A 24,025-nucleotide genomic window follows, 5' to 3' on the forward strand; every position below is an offset into this window, starting at 1 on the left:
ACCTTCTAAAAAGATGAGGAAGGTCTGACTGTTGCAGGTCATTAACATGTTGTCCCTTATATAGTTCATTTAAAGTAGGTTTTTATTGATTATATTGTTGATATTGTTTTTAAGTTAGTGGTGAACTTTAGTCTCTGACAGTTGAGCCCATTTGTAGATTATAAATTATGTGTAGTGTCAGTTATTCATGTCAAGTTATGGTAGTAATTGAATTAGGAGAATTTCAGACTGTAGAATATTAATAAAGTAGTAGAATTCTTTCAGTTGGTGGGGGGATCTCCTGCCCATGCAAGCAGTATGTTAACCTTGACCTAAAGTTACCTCAGCAAGTTTCCTCTCCTAGTACCAGTGCCAACCTTTTTCAGAACTATCCTCAGAGATTGGGTACCGGTGAGCCTGACAGATCTATTTGCTGTCACTTGTAGAATCATTTGCATCATGGATTTAATATAACTTGTGGCCCTGTCACCTCTCATGTTGCTGCTTTGGGATGCTTCACTGCTTAATAAGTAGTACTGTCGTGGTTAGGAGATGTTTTATGTATCCGTTACAGACCTGCAACCAGTCAATGGAATTGATGACAATAAAACACTCACATTCAAATTGGGATTTGAATAGAACCCTAGGGCAGCAACTTCGCTTGGTAAATGTCTAGGGCATCTATTATTCCATCTGAAAGACTATGTCACATGTTTCCCATAGCATACTGGGAAGAAGTTAGCTATGAATTCAGAGAATAAGGGGCTAGCTGTTACCTAAGGAATTATATTCTTTAGCCTAATACACTAAACCTCTCCCTCCAAAAAGGACAAGAAGAAGCAAAAACCACTCAATCAATGATGAGACTGAGGCATTGTGAAATGATATGATAGCCAGCAGAAAATGCCATTTTTTTTCTTTTCTGTTGGTTTCTGGGCAGATCACCTGAGGTCAGGAGTTCAAGACCAGCCTGGCCAACATGGTAAAACCCCATCTCTACTAAAAATACACAAACAAATTGGCCAGGCATGGTGGTGTGTGCTTGTATTCCCAGCTATTCAAGACAGAGAAGCAGGAGAATCACCTGAACCCAGGAGGCGGAGGCTGCAGTGAACCGAGATCATGCCACTGCACTCCAGCCTGGGTGACAGAGCGAGACTCCATCTCAAAAAAATAAATCAATAAATTACTAAAAAGTATAAATAATTATGGATAATGAAAAAACACAGCTACTTTGATAAATTTATGCAAGGTAAGTAGATGACTAAACCAGTTAAACATCATATTTCATCGATTCTTCAATCATTTATTCACATTTTAACTTCTCTGAAATTGAGGTGCAGTTTACATACTTTGACATGTCATGGATTTGTTGAAAGCAGTATTTTTCTTCTTTTTCTTTCCTTTTTTTCTTTTTGAGATGGGGTTTTCCTCTTGTTGCCCAGGCTGTGGTGCTATGGCACAATCTTGGCTCACTGCAGCCTCCGCCTCCCAGATTCAAGTGATTATCCTCCCTCAGCCTTCTGAGTAGTTGGGATTACAGGCACCCACCACTACACTGAGCTAATTTTTGTATTTTTAGTAGAGACAGGGTTTCACCATGTTGGCCAGCCTGGTCTCAAACTCCTGACCTCAGGTGATCCACCCACCTTGGCCTTTCAAAGTGCTGGGATTACAGATGTGAGCCACCATGCCCAGTCCTTTTTTCTTGTTTAATAAACACAAATGGTATACTCTTCAATTCATGCTATGTTATATTTGATAAAGTACAGCAACCAATCACTACTGCTACGCACTCCTCAGAGGTACTGATCTAGATGAGGTGACTACTGTAATTTAGTTATTATTATAGTGGGTATCTGCTGATTTCCTTAATAATGAGCATTTCACTAGTTCTTTCTTTTACTGTTAGGGTACAGTCACCCCTAGGGCAGGACATTTTACCATGGCTCTCATGGTTGGTATATCAGTAACTATAGAAATAAGATTGGTTGGTGACGGTGGTACCAGAAAAACGACCTTTGTGAAACGTCACTTGACTGGTGAATTTGAGAAGTATTTAGCCACCTTGGGTGTTGAAGTTCATCCCCTAGTGTTCCACACTAACAGAGGACCTATTAAGTTCAATGTGTGGGACATGGCCGGCCAGGAGAAATTCGGCGGACTCAGAGATGGCTATTATATCCAAGCCCAGTGTACCATCATAATGTTTGATGTAACATCCAGAGTTACTTACAAGAATGTGCCTAACTGGCATAGGGATCTGGTTCGAGTGTGTGAGAACATCCCCATCATGTTATGTGGCAACAAAGTGGACATTAAGGACAGGAAAGTGAAGGCAAAATCCATTGTCTTCCACTGAAAGAAGAATCTTCGGTACTATGACATTTCTGCCAAAAGTAACTACAACTTTGAAAAGCCCTTCCTCTGGCTTGCTGGGAAGCTCATTGGAGACCCTAATTTGGAATTTGTTGCCATGCCTGCTCTTGCCCCACTGGAGGTTGTCATGGACCCAGGTTTGGCAGCGCAGTATGAGCATGACATATGACGTGCAGTATGAGGTTGCTCAAACAACTGCTCTCCCGGATGAGGATGATGACCTGTGAGAATGAAGCAGGAGCCCAGCGTCAGAAGTCTAGTTTTATAGGCAGCTGTCCTGTGATGTCAGCGGTGCAGCGTGTGTGCCACCTCCTTATTATCTAGCTAGGCAGAACATGTGCTTCATCTGTGGGATGCTGAAGGAGATGAGTGGGCTTCGGAGTGAATGTGGCAGTTTAAAATATACCTTCATTGTTTGAACCTGCATATTTAGCTGTTTGGAACGCAGTTGATTCCTTGAGTTTCAGATATGAGACTGCTGCAGTCACATCACAATATTCAGTGGTGAAGTCTTCTTTGTTACTGTCATTCCCATTCCTTTTCATTTAGAATCAGAATAAAGTTGTATTTCAAATATCTAAAAAAAAAAAAAAAGAAATAAGAAATAAGATTCAGTTTAGCTATTTCCAAAGTACAATAAAAGGAATTGCAAAAGAATTTCTAACTTTGCCATAGCCCTATGTTGTTAGCCCAAGTCTTGGGTACTGTCAAGCTGAAACAGGAAATCTGTCCACTAGTGAACTACAACCACCAGTAGATCCAAGGAAGGCTCTTGTTTTCCTTGAACTATATATTTTAGAGGGCCACACTAATGCTATAACTTAAAATGGCATTATTATTTCAATATTAAGATAATATTCAATTCCAAAAGCTAATATTTGATACCAATCACTGATCATCATGAATAGTCTAATGGCTCATTGTTGAAGAATGATCCATGGAATTGGTTCTAATCATCTTTTCATACCGCCCACAAAAACCAAATAAGTCAAGCTCTTCATTTCACAAATGAGGAAATAGCCCCAGAGCTGTCGATTTGCTGATTTCCTCATTACAAGATACTGATGAAGCTCAAAATAGGAGCCAGGTCCCAGGTCTTCTATTTCCGTCTTCCTCATTCCTTTCATCCTCTCCTCCTCATTGAACACAATGCCCTCCTAATTTAATTAGTGACAGTTATGCCGGGGTTTTACAATGAAACAATTTACCTTCAGGCTTCTTATGCCAGTTCTTATTGGGCCAGTAGTAAAGACACATGACATCGTACTTATGCAAGCTCAGATATGATAGAAACAGAAAAAGTGGTGGCTGATACCTATTCTTAGGCTTAACCTTTGTCTTAATTTCTACTGTTTAAATTTTTTTTTTTTTTTTTTTTTTTTTTTTTTTTTTTGTTTTTTTTTTTTTTTTTTTTTTTTTGAGAGGGAGTCTCACTCACTCTGTCACCCGGGCTGGAGTACAGTGGTGCAGTGCCGGCTCACTGCAGCCCGTGCCTCTTGAATTTAAGTGATTCTCCTGCCTCAGCCTCCTGAGTAGCTGGGACTGTAGGCACCTGCCACCACACACCCGGCTAATTTTTGTATTCTTAGTAGAGGTGGGGTTTCACCATGTTGTCCAGGCTGGTCTCAAACTCCTGACCTTGAGTGATCCAGCCACCTCCACTTCCCAAAGTTCTGGGGTTACAGGTGGGAGCCACTGTGCCCAACCTCTACTAATTTAAAATTCTTTAGAACAACGTCCTTTGGGATAGACAGAGCAGGTAATATTCTTTCCAACTTTAGAGCAGTATTTTAAGTGTCCAAAAGACCTGTGATACTTCTGACTTCTGAATGGAATTGGAACTTGTGGGTTTTGAATCTTTTTTTTTTTTTTGAGACGGAGTTTCGCTCTTGTTACCCAGGCTGGAGTGCAATGGCACGATCTCGGCTCACCGCAACCTCCGCCTCCCGGGTTCAGGCAATTCTCCTGCCCCAGCCTCCTGAGTCGCTGGGATTACAGGCACGTGCCACCATGCCCAGCTGATTTTTTGTATTTTTAGTAGAGACGGGGTTTCACCATGTTGACCAGGATGGTCTCGATCTCTTGACCTCATGATCCACCCGCCTCAGCCTCCCACAGTGCTGGGATTACAGGCTTGAGGGCTTTTGAATCTTAAGCCAGTACTCATCAGCATCATACCATGTAGCTGATACACTTGCAGCCTAAGATATAATGTCTTGAAGAGAAGGAAACCTAATAGAACCTACAATATAATTGGGACAATTTGGGAAGAGTATAGGAGTAGGCTGATTTCCTGTTATCTGAGAAGTGGCAATCTGAACTTTTAGACAGATAATTTTTAACTTTTTGGTTTGATACTGAGATCAAGTTCAGGGCAGCTACCTTTAAGTTAAAGAAACTGATGAGTCTAGAGTAATGTTTAAAAAGGTAGAGGAGATAACAAAGAAGTAGTTCTATCTAAAGATACTGAAAATTTTCAGTGCTACAGGGATTCATTTTTATTACTTGGAAAGACCGATTATAAAGACACAGGAGTGTATTAATAAGTAAAATAGGATAAATTAATAAAAATTATAATTCCCTGTTAACCTAGGTTTTATATTAGTTTTTCATTAAAACTGTTGCATTCCACTTTGCTGTTTTCTATTTTATTTTATTAGTGTTTTAAAATTAAGACAGGGTCTTGCTCTGTTACCAAGGCTGGAGTGCTTCTGTGAACATGGCTCATTGTAGCTTCAACCTCTGTGCTCAAGTGATCCTACCATCTCAGCCTCCTGAGTAGCTGAGGATCACAGTTGCATGCCACGATTCCTGACTAATTTTATAAAGAAATTGTGTGTACAGACAAGTTCCCATCATGTTGCCCAGGCTGGTCTCGAACTCCTAGACTCAAATGTGATCCTCCTACTTTGGCCTCCTAAAGTACTGGGATTTATAGGTGTGAGACACCATGCCCAGCCATCTATTTTAAAATATTTAAACTCAAGGCAAACTCTAGACAAAGCAGAACTAATTCTGGAAGGATATAATATGGGAAACAGAAGAGAATATTACCAAAAATATCAAATTGATATTCTCAGAATTTAAGGAAACAATAGGTTTATAAAATGAGATGAAGCTGTTACAGAGGGGAACAATTAGAGCATAAGAGAAAGTCCTTGGACATTAGAAATGTTACTGCAAAACTAAAAATTGAACAGAGGTCAGACAATGCAGAGTTCAGTGGGTTGCACATGGAACATACTGCCTACTCTACTCCCAGCCCACTTCCCCTGAAAGAGAGTGCATCCCTCCCCCATTAAGGAGCCCAAATACCCACTTATGGTCCCCTATCCACCATTAGCCATCCACCTTCAGCCAACCACTACCACCACCACTGCCGCCCACCTGCTCACTATGCCCCGAGCTGCCCGTCATGGTCACCACCCCAGTGTTGCAGGTATACTAGAACTACCACCCCAGCTGCGAGGCCGCCATTAACATCCACATCAACCTGGAGCTCCACGCCTCCTACATGTACCTGTCCATGGCCTTCTACTTCGACCAGGATGATGCAGCCCTGGAGCACTTTGGCCGATACTTCCTGCACCAGTCACACGCGAAGAGAGAGCATGCCCAGGAGCTGATGAGGCTGCAGAACCAGCACAGTGGCCACATCTCCCTTCAAAACATCAGGAAGACAGAGCCCCAAGGCTGGGAGAGCAGGCTCGAGGCCATAGAGTACACCTTCCACCTGGAGAAGAACATCAACCAGAGCCTCGTGGAGCTGCACCAGCTGGCCACGGAGAAGGGCAACCCCCAACCGTGCAACTTCATGAAGAGCCACTTCCTCAACCAGCAAGCCAAGACCATGAAAGAGCTGCGTGGCTACCTGAGCAACCTGTGCAAGATGTGGGCCCCGGAACCCAGCCTGGCAGAGTACCTGTTTGACAAGCTCACCCAGGCCGGCAGAGAGAAAGAGACCTGAGCCCAGACGGGCCCCACAACCACAGGGTGCCTTACCCGGATCGAGCCACCAGGAAGGACATGCACGTTACCCTTTAACAACGTTCTCTTCAGTTTTTTCCCTCCAAGTTTAACAGTGGTGGCAAAAAAAGTAACCGGTTCTCAAAGCAATAAAAGTGTCCAGTTGATGCGTGCCTGCAACACTCCCACCTTTTAGGAATCAGGGCAAATCCCCATGCAGGTTTAAAGTAGGTATCCAGCAGTCTCTCCACCCAGCTCTGCTCCATCTGCATGCAGCTCAGGATCTGTGCAAGCGGAGTGGAAAGGTATTCTATGCGCCCCTGGAAAACACATTAGTCTTCCCCTTATAAACTTTGAGAGCATGTGGGATAGAGTTGGGTGAGGTGGGGTAGGGTGGGGTGAAATGGGTGGGGTGGGTAGGATTAGGTGGGGTGAGCAGTCTTGGGTCATGGTATCTGTGGGTGCATGTGCATGATACAGTGTAAAACATGGTATGGAATTCATACTAGTGGCTGCCTTTGGGGAAGAAGTGAAGGAAATAGGATTGGGCAGGGATTAAAATAAAGGGGGTCATCAATTTTTCATGAAAACTTTTTTGTTTGAGTAAGCAAAGGATAACTTTTCTTGTTTCTAGACAGCATGATGGGGGCTCTGGGTGACAGCAGGGCAGAATACATCTTTGCCAAGCTCACCTGGAGTGACAGATAGTGGGACTGAGACTTAGGTTGGCTTCCCCATAGATATGGGGGTGATTTCCTGCATATTGCCCTTATAAATCCTCTACTCCTGTTTTTTTTTTTTTTTTAACTTTCAATTGTGCCATTTCTTCCAATAAACTAATATGGAAAAAATATACCTCAGTAAAAGGAGTGAAAAATAACAGGTCAAAGTTGGAGGTCCAATTTGTGATTCAGAATAGAAAGTAGAATAAATACTCCCAACTGTTAAGCCAGTGACTGGCTGTTTTGAAGAATGTAGAGGGGTGAGGGAGAGTTGAAGGTGCAGACCAGGTAGAGCCATTGTAGCTGATCCAGGTGAGGGTCTAGTATGGCTTGAACTGTGATAGTGGCTGAGGATATGAAGAGAGATTCACTGGTTCCAGATGGATTTTGGATAAAGTGACAAGTTTTTCTCATGGACAGGAGGTGAGGACTGTGAGATAGGGAAAATGATCTAAGTTCCGGTGTTTGATCTTGAGGACCTGCGTTGATGTTGCTATTATTAACCTCAGGACATTTGCAGTGGAGACACATAGGGTAGAGAGTTGCGGAATATATGTCATGTGAAATATTGGATCCTTATTAGATATCCAAGTGGAAACATCAGTCAAGTAGATGGAAAAATGAATGTCAGGTTTGGAAATATACATATGGGAGACATTTTATAGATGATACTGAGGTCATGTGATTGGATGAGCTCACCAGAAAAAGAGTGTAAGAGAGTGTGACAAATCCATCCCCAAGCTCAGGGCAGCTAACATTTAGGGGATAGTTGAGATGTTTGAACACCCACAGAGTTTCTGGACCCACCTTCCCATTACCTTATTCCAGACCATGGCTCCCAGTGCCCACTCCCAGTGTATTTTCAAATCAGCTTGTGCTGATTGTCAGTGTGACCTCTAGCTTCTCCTTTCTAGATGTGGAAAAGAGTTCTTTTATCTTGTCTTATGACTATGGATAGAATGAAATTATATCCCAGTAAGAGAAAGATTCCTTAGAGAACTGGTAGTGATGTAAGCCTACGTTTGTTTTTTTTTTTTTTTTCTTTCTTCTTTGACAACTCCTGCCATATCTTTCAGTCTGTTCTCTATCTAAACAGATGAAATTTGTATATAAACCTTAGATTGCATGTTTCTGAAAAACTACTTGAAACACTTTGTTCCTTCAGTGCTACATGTAGATTATTATATAAAAAATAAAAATTACAGGTTTTATATGCAGTATTCAAAGTTACATGTGTAGCTCGATTTTTCTAACACTAACTGATTGGTTTGAACAGTAGTAAAATATGAACAAATTTAGCTATGCAATTATTACTTTATTTGATTATTTAACACTTTTTTTTTTTTTTTTAGACAAAGCCTTTATTTTAATCTGGATTCATTAACTTTAGGTAACAATAACTTAAAAGCTAGGAAAATGTATACAGAGATTTAAAAATTGACTATACAGTAAATGATGAAAACTAACAACAGAACACAACAATGTTCAAATAGTGAATACAATTAACAAATGGGGCCAAAAGTCAACATTTATCTTGCATCATCTTTCAAGCAATGTCTCAGCTATTTTCTCCCAAACATAGAGGCTGATTAATTCAAAGTAGCCCTATTAAGAATATTTGATTGTTTCCTTTTGAAATTAAAATTTGAATGGAAACTGTATTAATAACTCACGGCTTCTAAACATAAAGACAGATTTTCTTTTCTCTCAAACATAAAGGCAGATTAATTCAAAGTAGCCCTATTAAGAATATTTGTTTCCTTTTGAAATGAATATTTGAATGGAAACTGTATTTATAACTCATGGATTCCTACTGAAGTTTAAGACTCCCCTAGATGATGGTCAGATTTAGACAATGCTGGAATAAGACACCAGCAATTATTTCAAAGTATGAACTACAGGCAAAATCTAAAAGGACATACATAATTTAAAAATTTCAAATTAAAAAACATAGTAAATATAAATGAATTAACTCACACAACCTACTTACATACAAACAAAACTAGAATAAACAATTTTGTCTCTTAACAGGAGCAAGATCTTAGGTGGGTCATTTTGTTTAAGGATGACTTGAAATTTTACAAGACTACCTTAGCTCCCACATATGAAAACTCTTCAAGAATCTTATTAACTAGAAGTTGGGGAAACTACAGTGAGAAATAAAATGAAACGGCTTCTCACTCATATGAAGGCCCAGATCATGCCTAAATTTCTAGGGATTTAACTTAAGAAGCTCCTTGCCCTGAGAGATTCATTGATGACACAACACTCTACTCAGATGGGGCAGAGAATCGGGTTTACACTGTGATTTTGTTTGCCTGTTGTTCAAACATCTAGTACACAAACCATCAGAGGAGAGAGTAAGAGAAATAATTATCAATGCTGTTCGGATAGAACAGGAGTTCCTCACTGAGGCCTCGCCTGTGAAGCTCATCGGAATGAATTGCACTCTAATGAAGCAATACATTGAGTTTGTGGCAGATAGACTTATGCTGGAATCGGGTTTTAGCAAGGTTTTCAGAGTAGAGAATCCATTTGACTTTATGGAGAATATTTCACTGGAAGGAAAGACTAACTTCTTTGAAAAGAGAGTAGGTGAGTATCAGAGGATGGGAGTGATGTCAAGTCCAACAGAGAATTATTTTACCTTGGATGCTGACTTCTAAATGAACTGAAGATGTGCCTTTATTTTGCTGATTTTTTTTCCATCTCATGAAAAAAATCAGCTAAAGTGTTATCAACTAGCCACACCATACATTGTCCATAACGTTCATTAACAGCATCTTTAAAACTGTGTAGCTACCTCACAACCAGTCCTGTTTATTTATAATGCTGGTGCTATCACCTTTTGCTAGCAGGCTGGATGGCTGTTACTTACCACAGCAGTGACAGTGGCAGTATTCTTGGCTTTAAAGTGAGGGGTGACCTTCTAGTGAGCTCGACACAGCAGGATTAAACATTTCATTTAACGAGCACAGGCAGTTGAAAGATGCAGCCTCACTGCTTCAATGCAGATTTTAATGTTTACTTAAATATAAAACTGGCCCTTTACAAACAAACATTGTTTGTACTCAAAAGATGATAATAGCTTGATTTATTTGGTTTCTACACCAAATACAAAGCATTCTCCTGACCACTAACAGGAGCCAATTCACAATTCAGTAAGGGACTAAAGTAAGTTAAACTTATATAGACTAAGCATATAATTTCTTTTATTTTAATGAATTAAAATACTCATTAACCAACTTCAAAGTCAATACTGTGTTTAGCTAGATATTAGTCTGTTGGTGCCAGAAACAAGATGGGTAACACTTTCTTAAAAATGAGGATTATGGTCATTTAAGCTTCCAGAAGTTATTCTTGCCCCTTTACTATTCTAAGCCTAATTTGGTCTTCTCACTGTATTTCTTTATCTGCCTGATTTGAGGATCTCTTTCCTCTCTTGGACAAAATGACTTTGTCTGTGACTTTGTCTCAGATCATACATATATTTTCTCTACTAGATATGAGGAAGAACAAGGTGACCATCTCTTTGCGAGTGCTTACATTTTTAAAACCATCTGGCTAGTGAGGATGCTTCTTACTTTCATATTTTGGAGCGATAGTGTGCTACAGTGGTTTCTTAACTTCAGATTGCCTGGGTTCAAATCCCAACTTAGCCACTCAACTTGGACAAGTCATTAAACTTTTTTGTACCTCAGTTTCTTCATATATAAAATAGAGATAATAAAAGCATCAACCTCATTAGGTTGCTGAGATTAAATAATCTATGTAAATCACTTATAGCAATGCCTGGCATGGTGTTAAGTACATTATGTGGTAGCTATGAGTTACACCATAATCACCATCATCATCCTCCACACACTTCAAATATCATTTGTATTATGTATCCTTTGGGGGAAAGGCTTCAGTTGTATACATTAGCACTGGGGGTCTGTCTTGTATTTCTACCCATCACGTCACCCTGCATACAGATATGGGAAAACCCTTAGAAAAATGGTTTGTGTGTCAGGTTCCACCAGGACTCAGGAGGGTACATGGCTGTTTTTGCTGTCCCACATTCAGGCTGAAGACTGGGGACAGGTTCTGTTGTGATAGCTTTTTGTGGCAATCTCCCCCAATTCTGTCTCAACCAGCTTTCCCTTGAATTCACCCCTAGTACACTGTGCTTGTTCTTCCCAATCCCAGGTTGCCTGAGCCTCCTAGTTCCATTCAGAACTTCCTCCCACTCCTCAGAGATGGATAAGAGCAACAGGATGAAGTCCTAACCCAGATCCACACCTTCGTCTGGATATTTGGAGCTGAAAAGGAGAAAAATGGCTAGGTAGGGCTTAGCAAGAAAATGAGAAAAAGGGAACACATTAGGGCCACTGATATTATAACAAAATCAATAAATCATCATCATGTTTGGCATAGAGGTTCTCAAACTTTTCTGCTCATTCAAATCACCTGCAGAAGTTTTAAAAAATTTCAGTGCCTAGATCAAATACATAAGTCTCTGGGGCAGGACCTAGTCATCCCAGACATTGAAAACCACTGCTAGCATCTTGCTGCTCAACGTTTGCTCTGGACCAACAGCAACAATGTAAACTCAGAGCTTGTTAGCGATGCAAAATCTCAAGCTCCACCCCAGAGCGACAGTATTAGAGTCCGCATTTTAACAGGACCCCAGGTGATGAGTATGCACACCGAAGTTGTTGAAGCACTGCTTTAACATCCTGGTTCTCTACCCTAGCTGTACCTTGGGATAACCTAGGATACTGAAAAATAATACTGATGCTTGAACATAATGAACTTACTCAATCATGCCCCCATGTATTTACTGTGCAAAACACCAAAAACTTACTGTAATTTCAACAATTATTGAACTGACATATATCCAAAAAGACTTCGAAACCTTTTCTCATTTCTGTTAATGTTCCACACACTTACCCGTTATGTTCCACATACATATAAACGCATGTGCACACTTTTAATCATTCTGTTTTATAAATAGTTTGGCAATCCATTTATTTTTTCAAAACACAGGCTGGAAAAATATGGCCTAGAAGCCAAATATCGTCCACCATCTGTTCTTGTAAATAAAGTTTAATTAGAACAGATGCATGGCCATTGATTTACATATTGCCTGTTGCTGAGTTCATGCTGCAAAGGTAGAGTTAGTATGTAAGACTAAGACTGTATGTCCTACAAAGTCTAAAATATTTACTTTGGAGTTCTTAACAAAAAAATGTTTACCAATACCATTGTATAGTAACTTATCACAGGCCCTGATTTTACCTAAAGCTACCAAATATTTTTAAATGTGCAATTGTCTTTATACCTCCAATATGTTCATTGCAATTTGGTGCATAATTTCCCTATTACATACAACGTGTGTGGCATAAACAAAAGCAATGTACTGTATTTAACCTAAGATGATAATGATTTAATATAGCACTTCCATGTAAGAGAAGTATAGAAAATATTTTTGGTTACTTAGCCAACAGCCATTTTACTCCTTCATCCTTGTTAAGGCAACATTGAATTTTTTGGGGGGGGCAGTGTGTAACAATGTGTCCTATTCCTAGAATTTATACAGGTCCCTAAACTTTGTCTGCATCTCTAACTGGCTGTTCTCTCAACCTGTAATTCATAGTCAGGATTCCAGAATGGGTTACCTGTACCTGTTGACTTCCCAGAAATAATACATATCTTTAAGTGTTGGAAGAAGTAATACATTCCATAATGTTCAGAAGTAAAACATATAAAATGATATGTGATGAAGCCTTCCTCATGTCCCTGTCTTCCGGCTCTCAAGTGTCTTCCGTACCAGGCCTACCTGAAAGGTAACCTTACTTAGGAGTTTTTTGTATATCCTTTCTTTCCTCCTCTGTTTTGTGTGTTGCTATAACAGAATCCCTGAGACTAATTTATAGAGAGATTTGTTTAGCTCATAATTCTGCAGGCTGGGAAGTTCAAGAGCCATGGGGCTGGTATCAGCTCAGATTCTGGTGGGAGCTTTTGTGCTCTGTGGTGACATGGCAGAGAAGGTCAAAGTAGAAGTAGGCACATGTGAAGAGGGACCAAACCTGAGGAAGAGCCTCCCTTTATAACAACCCACTCTCTCGGAAACTAGTCCATACCTGTGAGAACTAATCTAGTCTCTCCAGAGGAAAAATTCACTGACTACAGTGAGAAGGGCACCAAGACATTCATGTGCCACCCCAGACTCAAACACCTCCCACTACGGCCCACCTCTCAACATTGCCACACTGGTAATTCAACTTCCAACATGAGTTTTAGCAATAAGAAACTGCATCCATACCATAGCATTTACAAACTTTTGTTTTATAGAGAAGTATGCATGCATGGATATATACCAAATAGTAACATAATTCACAGGATCCTGTACCTTATGTTTCTCTCCTTAATGATATGAAAGAATGAGTTTTTAGCAGTCAGTTTAGCAGAATATACTGGTCACTAGTGATATTCTGGAATTTGGGATTCCTCCTTTTGCTTATTACATCAGGACAGGTACCAATCCCCCAGCTGCTTTGGTTCTGTTACCAGTGAAGGGTCTTGACAAATCATCCAGGGTTCTTGACATATTGAGCAAAGATTTGGACAAAATGCACAAACAAAGCAACAAAAGAACGAACCAATGAAAGCATAGATGTATTGAAGCAAAAGTATGCTCCACAGAGCAGGAGCTGAAAAAGCAGGTGGCTAAAGAGCCCTGGTTACAAAATCTTCTGGGGATTAATTACCATTTAGAGGTTTCCTATTGGTTACACCCTGTGTAAATGAACACCTGGCCTGTGACTAGTCAGAGGCTGAAGTGAAGTTATACTCCATGCAAATGAAGACTTGGCCTGCGACCAATCACAAGCTGAAGTGAAAGCTCCCTGTCTCCAGACTCTATTCTCCTGCCCAGTTCCATTTAAGTGTCCTGAATCCAAACCATAACTGTTTCTAAATAATTTCATCTAAATTATGAGAGTTTCCTTTATGTAACTTGTGTGCCACCTTGCAAAATATAGTGCCCAGCATGAAACAGCATGCCACCAGCCTTTGGTCTTCCCCCAGCCATATCATCTTCAACTGATAGTAAATTGAATTGATGCTTATCATGCTCAGCATAATGTTGTTTCCCATTAACTTGTCCATCTTCTACTGACAGTTTTCAAGATAATACCTTACCTCTTGAAAAAAGAATACAAAACATATCTTTTAGGATACTTTTTAAAGAGCTGGAGTCTCCCTGTTTCCCAGGCTTGTCTCTAACTCCTGGGCTCAAGGGGCCCTCCCAACTTGGGGGATATTTCTACCTTCTACTCTCAACAAGGCAGCTTTTGTAGTTAGGATTGGTTTTTAGTCCCTCGACTCCTGAGGTCCTTCCTTCCCTTTAATGTCATTCTCCTTCAAGGATAGGGAGAAGCTATAGGAGAGCCTGTATATAAATGCTGCTAGGCTCTCCTCAGCAATACAAATTCACTTCTTGTGTAGGTTCTAAGCTGATTAATCAGATTGTAAAACATTTCTTTGCAATTATGAAGGCCTCGAGTCACTCAAATTCTGTTTGTAAATGGCAGTAAGAACATTCAAAACAAAAAGGCACACATTTAATAAAAGTAAAACAAATATGATTTGTAAGAATCTTACACCTACTTAATTTTGTTCTAGCATTCAGCTCACAGGATGAAACATCTACCTCTTGAAGCTCTTCCCTCTGAAATGGTTGTCAGACCTCTCTGGCAGCTGTAGATTGTGTTTATCACTTCTTTAATTTTATCCTGAGTGAAAACTATGGAGTTTCTTTAATGACTCTTTTCTTCATTTAATCTTTTACATTGTGCTTAAGAGTGCTATAAAAGTATGATTCAATTATGATAGTAATTCTTGTTTAGGAACACACGTTTGTGCCACATTTTATTGCCAGCCACTAATGTTAAATCCTTCTAAAGCACTGCTCTACCAAGTCTTGAAATCATTTGCTTATTCTAAGTACCTTATTGCTGATTTCAAAATAAAAAGAACTGCGTAAATTGCTTACAGAAACATAATCTGAGGTTATTTGTTCGAATGATAATTATTAGAACTGATTTCACGTGAATTTTCTTCTGACCCTCAAGGACATATCAGTCTCTTTTCCAAATAAATAAATCTGTCATTGTGTTTTTATTCAGATTATTGTTTCCTTAATTGAAAGTATTTAATCCATAAAATGAAGCAGCTTGCTTTTGACTACTTCTTGAAAATGATGGAAGATTGAATTTTAGGAAAGTTGCCAAACTGGTTCCGAATTACTTATACATCAGGGCAGATTGCTTGTTGGTTTGCACTGGCGCCAGACCTCTTGGGTTGAAATCCCAGCTCCAATGTTTAGATGACCTTGACTTTATCATTATGTAACCTCTCTGAGCCTCCATTTTCTCATCTGCAAAGTGGCGATGATAACAGAGCCTGGATGTTTAACCTGAATGTAATCAAGTCTTTAGACCCAACTTACTGTTTGTATAAAACACAAGGGATAAAGTAACAAGTTAAAGAATACCACAAAACAACAATCAGGCAAATCCAGATTGTGTGATCTCCATAGGTCAGTTGCCCTGGTGTCTTCAAAAAGACAATAACAGTCAATATCATTTTAAAAATGGAGAATGTTCTGAGATAAAAGAACTAAAGAGAGATGATAGCCAAATGCAATGCACAAAATTTGACTGGATCTTGCTTTGAAACAACCAGCTATAAAAGATATTTTGGGTACAATGTGGACAATTTGATAAGCTTTAAATTAGATAATATTAGAGAAATAATGTGAATTTTTCTTAAATGTGTTTATGGTATTGTGCTTTTGGAAGAGGATTTCCTTCTTATTGGGAGATGCATGCTGAGGTATTTAGTGATGAACTTTTGTGTTACCTGCAACTTACTTTTGAATGTTCTGCAAAAATAAATATCTGTGTGTGTGTGTATAACTCAAATATGGCAAAGCATTCATAATTTTTTAATTTAGGGGGTAAGTGTAGGAATGTTGAATGCACTTTCACTCAACATTCTTGCATGTTTTAAAATTTTCATAATAAAAATGTAGACTATGAAGGGAAAATGAAGTAGGCAAAAAAAAAAAAAAAGTAGAGAAAGAGTAGCCAAAAAACCTAAATATAAATTTAATGCTTTTCTTCTGCCTTCCCCTGCTCTTTTTTTTCTATTCATAATTTACCAAGTAGATCAGGCTAAATATATTAGCAACACCTGTAATTTCNAAAAAAAAAAAAAAAAAAAAAAACAGAGCCTATAGTATTTGATGTGTTAAGGATTAATTAAGTTACTAAGTGTATAATTAAAATCTGGTTTGCAATTCAGTTTTTGCCTAAGCTGTGTTTTTATCCATTCAAAATAAATGTGCGATTATTTTTCTTTAACTTTTTTCCAAAGGGGAAAAATTAGTCTAAACATTTTTTACTTCCTAGAATGCCAAAAAAAACAGAGAAACTGGATTATCCAAGTAGGCGTGCAAAAAAGATTCATGTAGATTAATGTTTGGGTATTCCAAAGTAATGTGAACAATATAAAAGAGCCACATTTTATTGTATTTATTTAAGGTTAGCATCATATAATTACTTAATTCACATATATTTATTGGTATTTTGGGATAAATTGAAATAGAGTAAGAGGAAGTGGTGATCTGAGAGACTGCAAAGAGAGAGGGTAAAGTCTCACCTGCAGATAAAGGAAAATTTACTATGGATCAGATACTTGATAAGTCTCATTTATTCTACTTAGTGCAGTTTGATTCCAAATTTGTAAAAGACTCTGTTATTTTTTAGGAGTACAACTGTGATTGGCAAGTGTATGGGAGAAAGAGATGTAAAACATTTTTTAAATGATGTAAACCAAAATGTGAATCCTGCTTATATCTTTATGCTGGAACTCCAAGTGATTTATTTTCATTTTTGCTCTTTTTACATGAGTAAAATTTTATATAATTAAGTTTTTTCAATCCTAAAAGGGACAGTTATATAGAAATTTAATAATGTACAATTTTAGCAGCAAATTTATTGTGTAAAAAGTCTTCATACATCTATATTTAATAGTTTTTACCTGTGAATATATTTCGATATTAGTGAAGCAAATGAGTCCTTTGACAATTTCAGCTTTTGGATATTATCCTGAGATGAATGCTGTATCCAGACTCTACTTTTTCTACTTTGTGCTTATTTTAGTATTGAATCTTGCATATTTTCATCTGGATTTTTAGGTGAAATTCATTGCAAACCTGTACAGCCTTTAATCATATAATATTTCTTATAACATGTCCAGTTCCTCTTAGAATTACCAAATGTTAGAGTAACAATATACCTCAGTGATCTCCTTCAGGAGTCATTATTATGACCACAGGGTACTTTAAAAGGCTATATGACTAAGTGAAGTAAAATATATGACTATAAAACAAGAAGCTTTAGTGCCCATAGTATTAGTTTGGACCAGATTTGCTGTTTTATGTAGATTCCATGCCCCCATAGGACATCTGAGTTCAGAATTACAGATGTAGTCCAATTCCCTCTATTTGTCCGTTTGTGCAGTGAGCTAACTCCTCTCCCCGGCTCTTCTTTTTCCAATTTGCATTCCAAGTGTTCCCTCTCTTGATGCCAGATAATTGAATAATATGAAATGGCAGGCATTTCAGATATTATCAGTGACCTTTAATACCTGCAAATAAATATGATTGTGAGAAAAGCACTTGATAAATGGAGTCAGTAGCATTGCAGTTGAGGATGGTCTTTGTATCAAAGTAAGGGATACGTAATCAGTCATTCTGAAGCAGAGATTTGATTATGATATATACAATTAATTATAATCACTAATATGTATTGAGTGTTTATATGCCAGGGACTTAATTAGACATGTTATAAATGTTATCTCACTTAATGCACAGACAGCCTATAAGGTAGGTTTGTATTATCCCATTTTACAAGTGAGGAAACAGAGGCTTAAGGAGTAACTTGCCCAGGTTTCATAAGTAGTAATTGGGTCAAGTTTCCTTTCTATCTTTTAAATAATTCCGCCTACATACATTAAAGTCTTGAACTACTAGACTACTTTTCATTTGGGATTAAGGTCCAGGTTTAGAAGTAACCTAATGCAGTTTTCTCACTAGCCTGAGGTCTCTCCTAGGAACAATATGTAATTTTGATTTTTAGTCAACATCTGTGTACTAAACTTTGGGAGTGGAGAGGGAGCTGAGGAGGAATGTCTGGTGGCAAGAAACTCCAAACAGAACCATTAGAAAACAAGGTGTTTCTGGAGTGTTTGAGCACTGAAAGACTACAACAGCCTAAACTCGTACATACTATTAATGATGATAGGGATCATGTGATGAGAATCTTGTAGTTGAATATGGAGAATGATGATATTTAACATTTTAACAGTAAATTATTTGGTATAATTAGTAAAGGGGAAAACCCTTATTATTTTTTCCCTCTAAAGTGTGATAGCTGAAAGTATTAATAACTCCAAGTTGTAAAAAACACTCTTGGATTGTGACTGAGCGTTTTAGGGACGTTGCAGAATGAGCACAATAGTGTATTTATAATTTCTTGTCACATGGAAAATATAGACTGTAGGCCCTTTGATTCAACAAATTTGGTTTTGGGTTTTTGTTCATTATGTTCATTGAACCCAGACATTTATTCATCTGGTATTTTCCATCTTTTATTCATACTGATTTTCTATTTATTTTGTATTGTATTTTCAGAAGGAGTTTTGGAGCACCTACACAAAAGCGCAACAAGGGGAGAGTAACCGAGGAAGTGACTGGTTTCAATTTTACCTTACCTTTCCATTAATCTTTGGCCTCTTCATTATCCTCCTTGTCATTTTCCTAATCTGGAGATGCTTCCTAAGAAACAAAACTCGTAGACAGACAGTGACTGAAGGCCACATTCCTTTCCCTCAGCACCTTAATATTATCACCCCACGCCCCCCACCAGATGAAGTGTTTGATAGCAGTGCATTGTCTCCAGGCTTTCTGGGATACGTAGTTGGGCGCTCAGATTCCGTCTCTACTCGCCTGTCCAATTGTGATCCCCCACCAACCTATGAGGAAGCCACTGGCCAGGTGAACCTGCGGAGGAGTGAAACAGAACCTCATTTAGACCCACCCCCGGAGTATGAGGACATAGTCAACTCCAACTCAGCCAGTGCCATTCCTATGGTGCCTGTGGTCACCACCATCAAATGAAGCTACAAACCTCTTTTTACTCTAATCATTTTTAAAATACTAATGAAAGAAATTTCTAGCACTTTACCACTACATAAATGTTCATTGACATATTTTATTGGACTCTTACAGCATACCACTTCACACTTTCTGGTTTTATTTTCTTTAGTTTTGCTTCTTGTTATAGAATCATTATCCATACTCATTTTTACTAGGGGAAGTATATGAATAGGGAAAACATACTAATGGGGTCTTTCTGTGATGTGATGAGACATACATGTAAGTGTATATGTTTATAAACATATACATGTGTATGCATCAACACAGTATATGTAAAGCTGTCTTAAAAATCCATTAACTTCTACCTAACTCACCTGGAAAGAGAGCATTACTCACCAAAATTGCAAAACAAGGTACCAAGAATTTGTATAATAGCCAGTGACGTGCTGCAGATTTTTGCAAACAGGATGTACTTGGAATGTTTTCTAATTGTTACTGGCTTTTGTTAATTTGATATTTCTCCATCTACCTTAAAAAGAAAAAAATTACACATAGTCATTCTTGATGTTATAAATCTCAGAGAAAGAGTGTGTGTGAGCAATAATGCATAAGCTAGTAATAACTTGCTTACAGCAGATAGCAATAAGGTCATTGGTGCCATTTGGCTTGTTTTGTAATAGGGATTTATTTTTTGGTTGACCACTCCCCTCACTTCAAAAACTAAACAGCGTTTTCTTAGCATCTTGAATATCTCCTGCAGTGTATATTAACATTTTGATGAGACAGATTTCCTGGCAATGAAATAACTTCTAAAATGGATATATGTGTGGATTAATGACAGGGAATAGATACCCATTACTCCTTTACTCATGGGTGGTAATAATCTTCTCACTGTTTTATTACCTTTTACAGTACATTCTACACTCTCTCCTGCCACAGAATTTTCAAGCCCTTATGAGTTTAGTTAAAATTTTTGAAATTATTTTCTTAATGTTTTTGTATAGGCTGATGTCTTTGCCTCAAGATTGTTAGGAGGTAATTTTCCATTAGATTATAACTGTGATTTTTATATTGCCCTCCAATTGGTAGAAGATTATAAAGTCAGTGTTATGCTAGGTGCACACTAAATCTAGTAATAGCCCCACACAGATCTCATCATTGTTGCTACTTCCTTTTGTATTTTCATCGGGTATTTTTTTAACTGCAGGGTTTTTACTCTTTTCTTGGAGCAGAGGGAACAGGCTGTAAATGGATTGCCAACATAAGCTGGCTCAGAAATAAAACAAGAGAGTTGTTTCATAAAGTTTCATTTTGTATGCACTGATGGCAAATTCATTAGGTCAGTTGAAGGAAACATTTGTACCACTTCCAAACCTTCTCAGGGTTGGATAAAATGATTGATGAGGCAGGCAGAAGGAATGCAGGTTTCAGGTGTGTCATTTCCTGCTGCTTCTAGCTCCATCCCTATGGACCCCTCCCCCAATCCTGCCCTGGAACCTAAGGAAGGAGGAACACTGAGGGGAATCCTGAAGTGGGAGTTAGATGACCTGAATTCAGATCTCCCTCAATCACATACTTGCCATCAACTGTACCTTGAACAAGAACCATATCTGACCCTTAACCTCCTCAACTCTAAAATGGCGATAATATCATTTGTCCTGCACTTCTCTAAGGGCTTTACAAGGATCAAATGAGATGGTGTGTACCTAAGAAATTTGTAAAATGTGAAGAGCTATCTACACCAAGTTCGTAATGTTGTCATTGTGCTTCAAGGAAAAATTTTCCCTCTGTTTTCCTAAATTGTATGAGAGCTTTCACACAGTGAGAAACAGAGCAGGCTGCCCCATAAATGGGTAACATATTCTTAATCTGAGTGTGTGGGCTGTTAGAGAACCCCTGCCATGCTCTGGTCTATACTGAAACTGTGCCAACTGAAAGATGATAGCCCACACAGCACAAACAGGTTTAAGCAAATGTTGGAAAGGGAACTAAGACATTTGTGCTTAGGTAATAGGCTTAGTAGCTTTCATGGACTAAAAATGATTGATTATATCTTCACCCTGGTCTCAGAAATGACATTTTTAGTTTTGCCATGAGTACACATGAATATTTGGCTTCTATTTAAAGCTAAAGTAGGAAGTGTTTGATCAAGTTAATTGTGTATGTATGTGTGGGTTTTTTGTTTATTTTTAAATGAAAATTAAGACACCTTTTGTGTGGACATTTTTTGTCATTAATGTCAGGCTTTAGATTAGACCAGCAGTTTTCAAAGTATGGCCCATGGGCCCATGGACCCCTGGGTTCCTTGAGAGCCTTTCAGGGGGACTGTGAGATCAAAAATATTTTTATAATAATTTTGAAGACATTGTCTGTTCATTCTATCTCAAAAAGAGTATTGCAAATCTAAAACAATGCCATCTTCTCACAAATCTCTTTCTCTTTTTGAAACTATGGCTATTTTTCATAAAATGTTATTTGTGTTAGCATGTAATGGGTTTATTATGTTTAAATAAGTTAATACTTTAAAAATTTTCAGGATTTTTTTTAGTATGGTAAATGTTGATAGATATAAACCTTATAAACAAAAGCACTTTGGCATCCAGATCCTCAATAAATCTTGAGAGTATAAAGGGGTCCAGAGACCAAAAGTTTTAGAAGTACAAGATTAGACATAGGAGCAGGATATTCTGTTACTAAGTATGATTTCTAGCAACCTTATTTTATATTTTAAACTCCTGATACTGGATTTAATGCTGCCTTTTAGAGACACCTGAATTGCAGTATCAGAATAAATGATGTTTGAAGCTAAAAAGCCAAATGCTTAAACTGACCAATGACTATAGCATTTTAGACTGTTGGTTAAAGAACATACTACTTCACAGTAATAGCTCTATCAGCCACAGATCTCATGGTGGCTTTTGCATGATAATGATAGGATAAGCAAAATACCACTGTCTTCAAGAAACATTAACTTGGGTTTGTTTTGTTTGAGTTTGATTTGGCTTTTATATTTTTTAAAGTACCTTTTGCTACCCTATCTGGTTTTATAAACTGAGTTTCTTAGCATTCATTAAAATTAAGGGTTTTGTTTGAAATAACATATATTTTTTATGCTTTTGCCTTTCTTACCTGATTGATACTACATTCACCTTTGATTGTTTTTTAAAAAGTTTATTTTTACAGAATATATTTAGTACCTTTCTTAAGGAGTAACTGAATTGAATCAACCAATTTGCATTTAAATAAAAGAACAGGCTCAATGATCTTCCTGTGGAATGGTTTACATGCCTCCATGTGCAGTAGTTGTGTCTGGAATCCTAGAACTGGCACTTTCTGCCTCCCTGCTCTAAATGTCACAATAAATTATACTTCTTTAAAGTAAATATAATGATTTCTTCTTTTCTATTGACCAGTACAGATAAAGATGTTGTCTTTGTTTCATTACTAACGATGACTTCAAGATTGATGATCTGATCCAGTAACTGTGGAGGTAGCTTTAACTTGGTTCTGTGTAAATAGTATGCATTTTATTATAATATTTCACATTTTAAGATGCTTGGTTTACATTAAATTATGGTATTTAACTATTTTTATGTTTATACTAGGTAGGGTCTTTCTTATGTTTCTCTGTTTTTGGTATGCTAAATAAAGCTATTTTTAAACCCAAGAGATTTTTTTCTGCCATATGTTAATCATACTATGGTTAGGTGGTAAATATGCTGCATATGTTCTTATTAATTATGTTCTTTTTAATAAGGTAAAATGGTTATGTTTCTTTTTTTCTTGTGAATTTAGGGAATATAGCTCAGTAAAAACAACAGAAATCATCTGATCAAAACCTGAGAGTGTTCTCAGCATGAGAAAGAACTTTCTATACCACTTTTGAATGACTTTGGCATGATACAAAATGGAAACAATTGCTCCAAAAGAATAGACTGAGTTCCCTGCATAGTGTAGTTTGTCAAGTCCTGGGAGTGGAGTTGTCTATAGACACCAAGGAGCTGGTTGTTTCTTAGCAGAACAGCTTGCATTTGAAAAGAAAGCACAAGATGAAAACATTGTGACTAAAGGGCATTTTCTTATGTGTAGAGCTACCTCAAATTTGTCATGTCACTAACCAAGTACATGTGAATATGAGTTGATATGGTAAAAAGCAAATCACACTGCTATGTGTGTACCTATGCAACAATCTTGCATGTTCTTCACATGTACCCCAAAACCTAAAATGCAATAAAAAATAATTAAAATTATTTGTTCCATATTCAAGGATGAATTTTAAATATAAATTATAAGTCTAAGTATCCATTTTGTAAGCATAAGTCCCCAAAGAGTTGTCCAAATAGTCTTTAAAAGGTACTTTAAAAAATCTATAGTAATTTCTAAAGGTTATATAACTTACATATTGATAACTACAATCATAAAGCCCAAAACCTAGATCAAGAAATTCCTAGCACTCCAGAAGGCTTCCTCATTCTCCTTCCTTAAAGATACCATGATTCTAACATCTGTCATAATAGATAACTCTTTAAAAGTTCATACGTGGCTGTGGCCATATGGATGTGCCTTTTTTTTTTTTCTTTTACGCTTTTAACATATTTCAGAAAAGTTTAAGCTAGAAGATCCAAAGCTGCTCTTTCACACTCTAAGCCCTCCTTAAATTCAATTACTTGTTTTCTCTGAGACTTTTCTACATTCCTAAAGCTCTTTGAGAGCAAGACTTGTGTTTAATCATTTTAACTCCCTTCCCTAAATACATCAAAAAGTGAGGGCT

The 24,025-nt window shown here is 37.8% G+C and overlaps 1 protein-coding gene and 2 pseudogenes across 3 annotated transcripts in view; all 3 read left to right on the top strand.

Moving 5' to 3' along the window:
* Positions 1–22,923, top strand: part of PRRG1 (proline rich and Gla domain 1) — a 93,184-nt gene extending 70,261 nt beyond the window's left edge. For all 3 annotated transcript variants that reach the window (XM_037735644.1, XM_017520706.2, XM_037735645.1), the window contains one exon: positions 18,790–22,923. In XM_037735644.1, the coding sequence (XP_037591572.1) occupies positions 18,790–19,275 (486 nt within the window). In that variant the 3' untranslated portion in view covers positions 19,276–22,923. The remainder of the gene's footprint in view (positions 1–18,789) is intronic.
* Positions 1,925–2,754, top strand: LOC108297987 (annotated as a pseudogene).
* LOC108297985 lies at positions 5,299–6,491 on the top strand (annotated as a pseudogene).
* Positions 22,924–24,025: the final 1,102 nt, after the last annotated feature.

This window comes from Cebus imitator, unplaced genomic scaffold, assembly GCF_001604975.1.
Source record: "Cebus imitator isolate Cc_AM_T3 unplaced genomic scaffold, Cebus_imitator-1.0 Scaffold866, whole genome shotgun sequence".
NCBI classification, from domain to species: Eukaryota; Metazoa; Chordata; class Mammalia; order Primates; family Cebidae; genus Cebus; species Cebus imitator.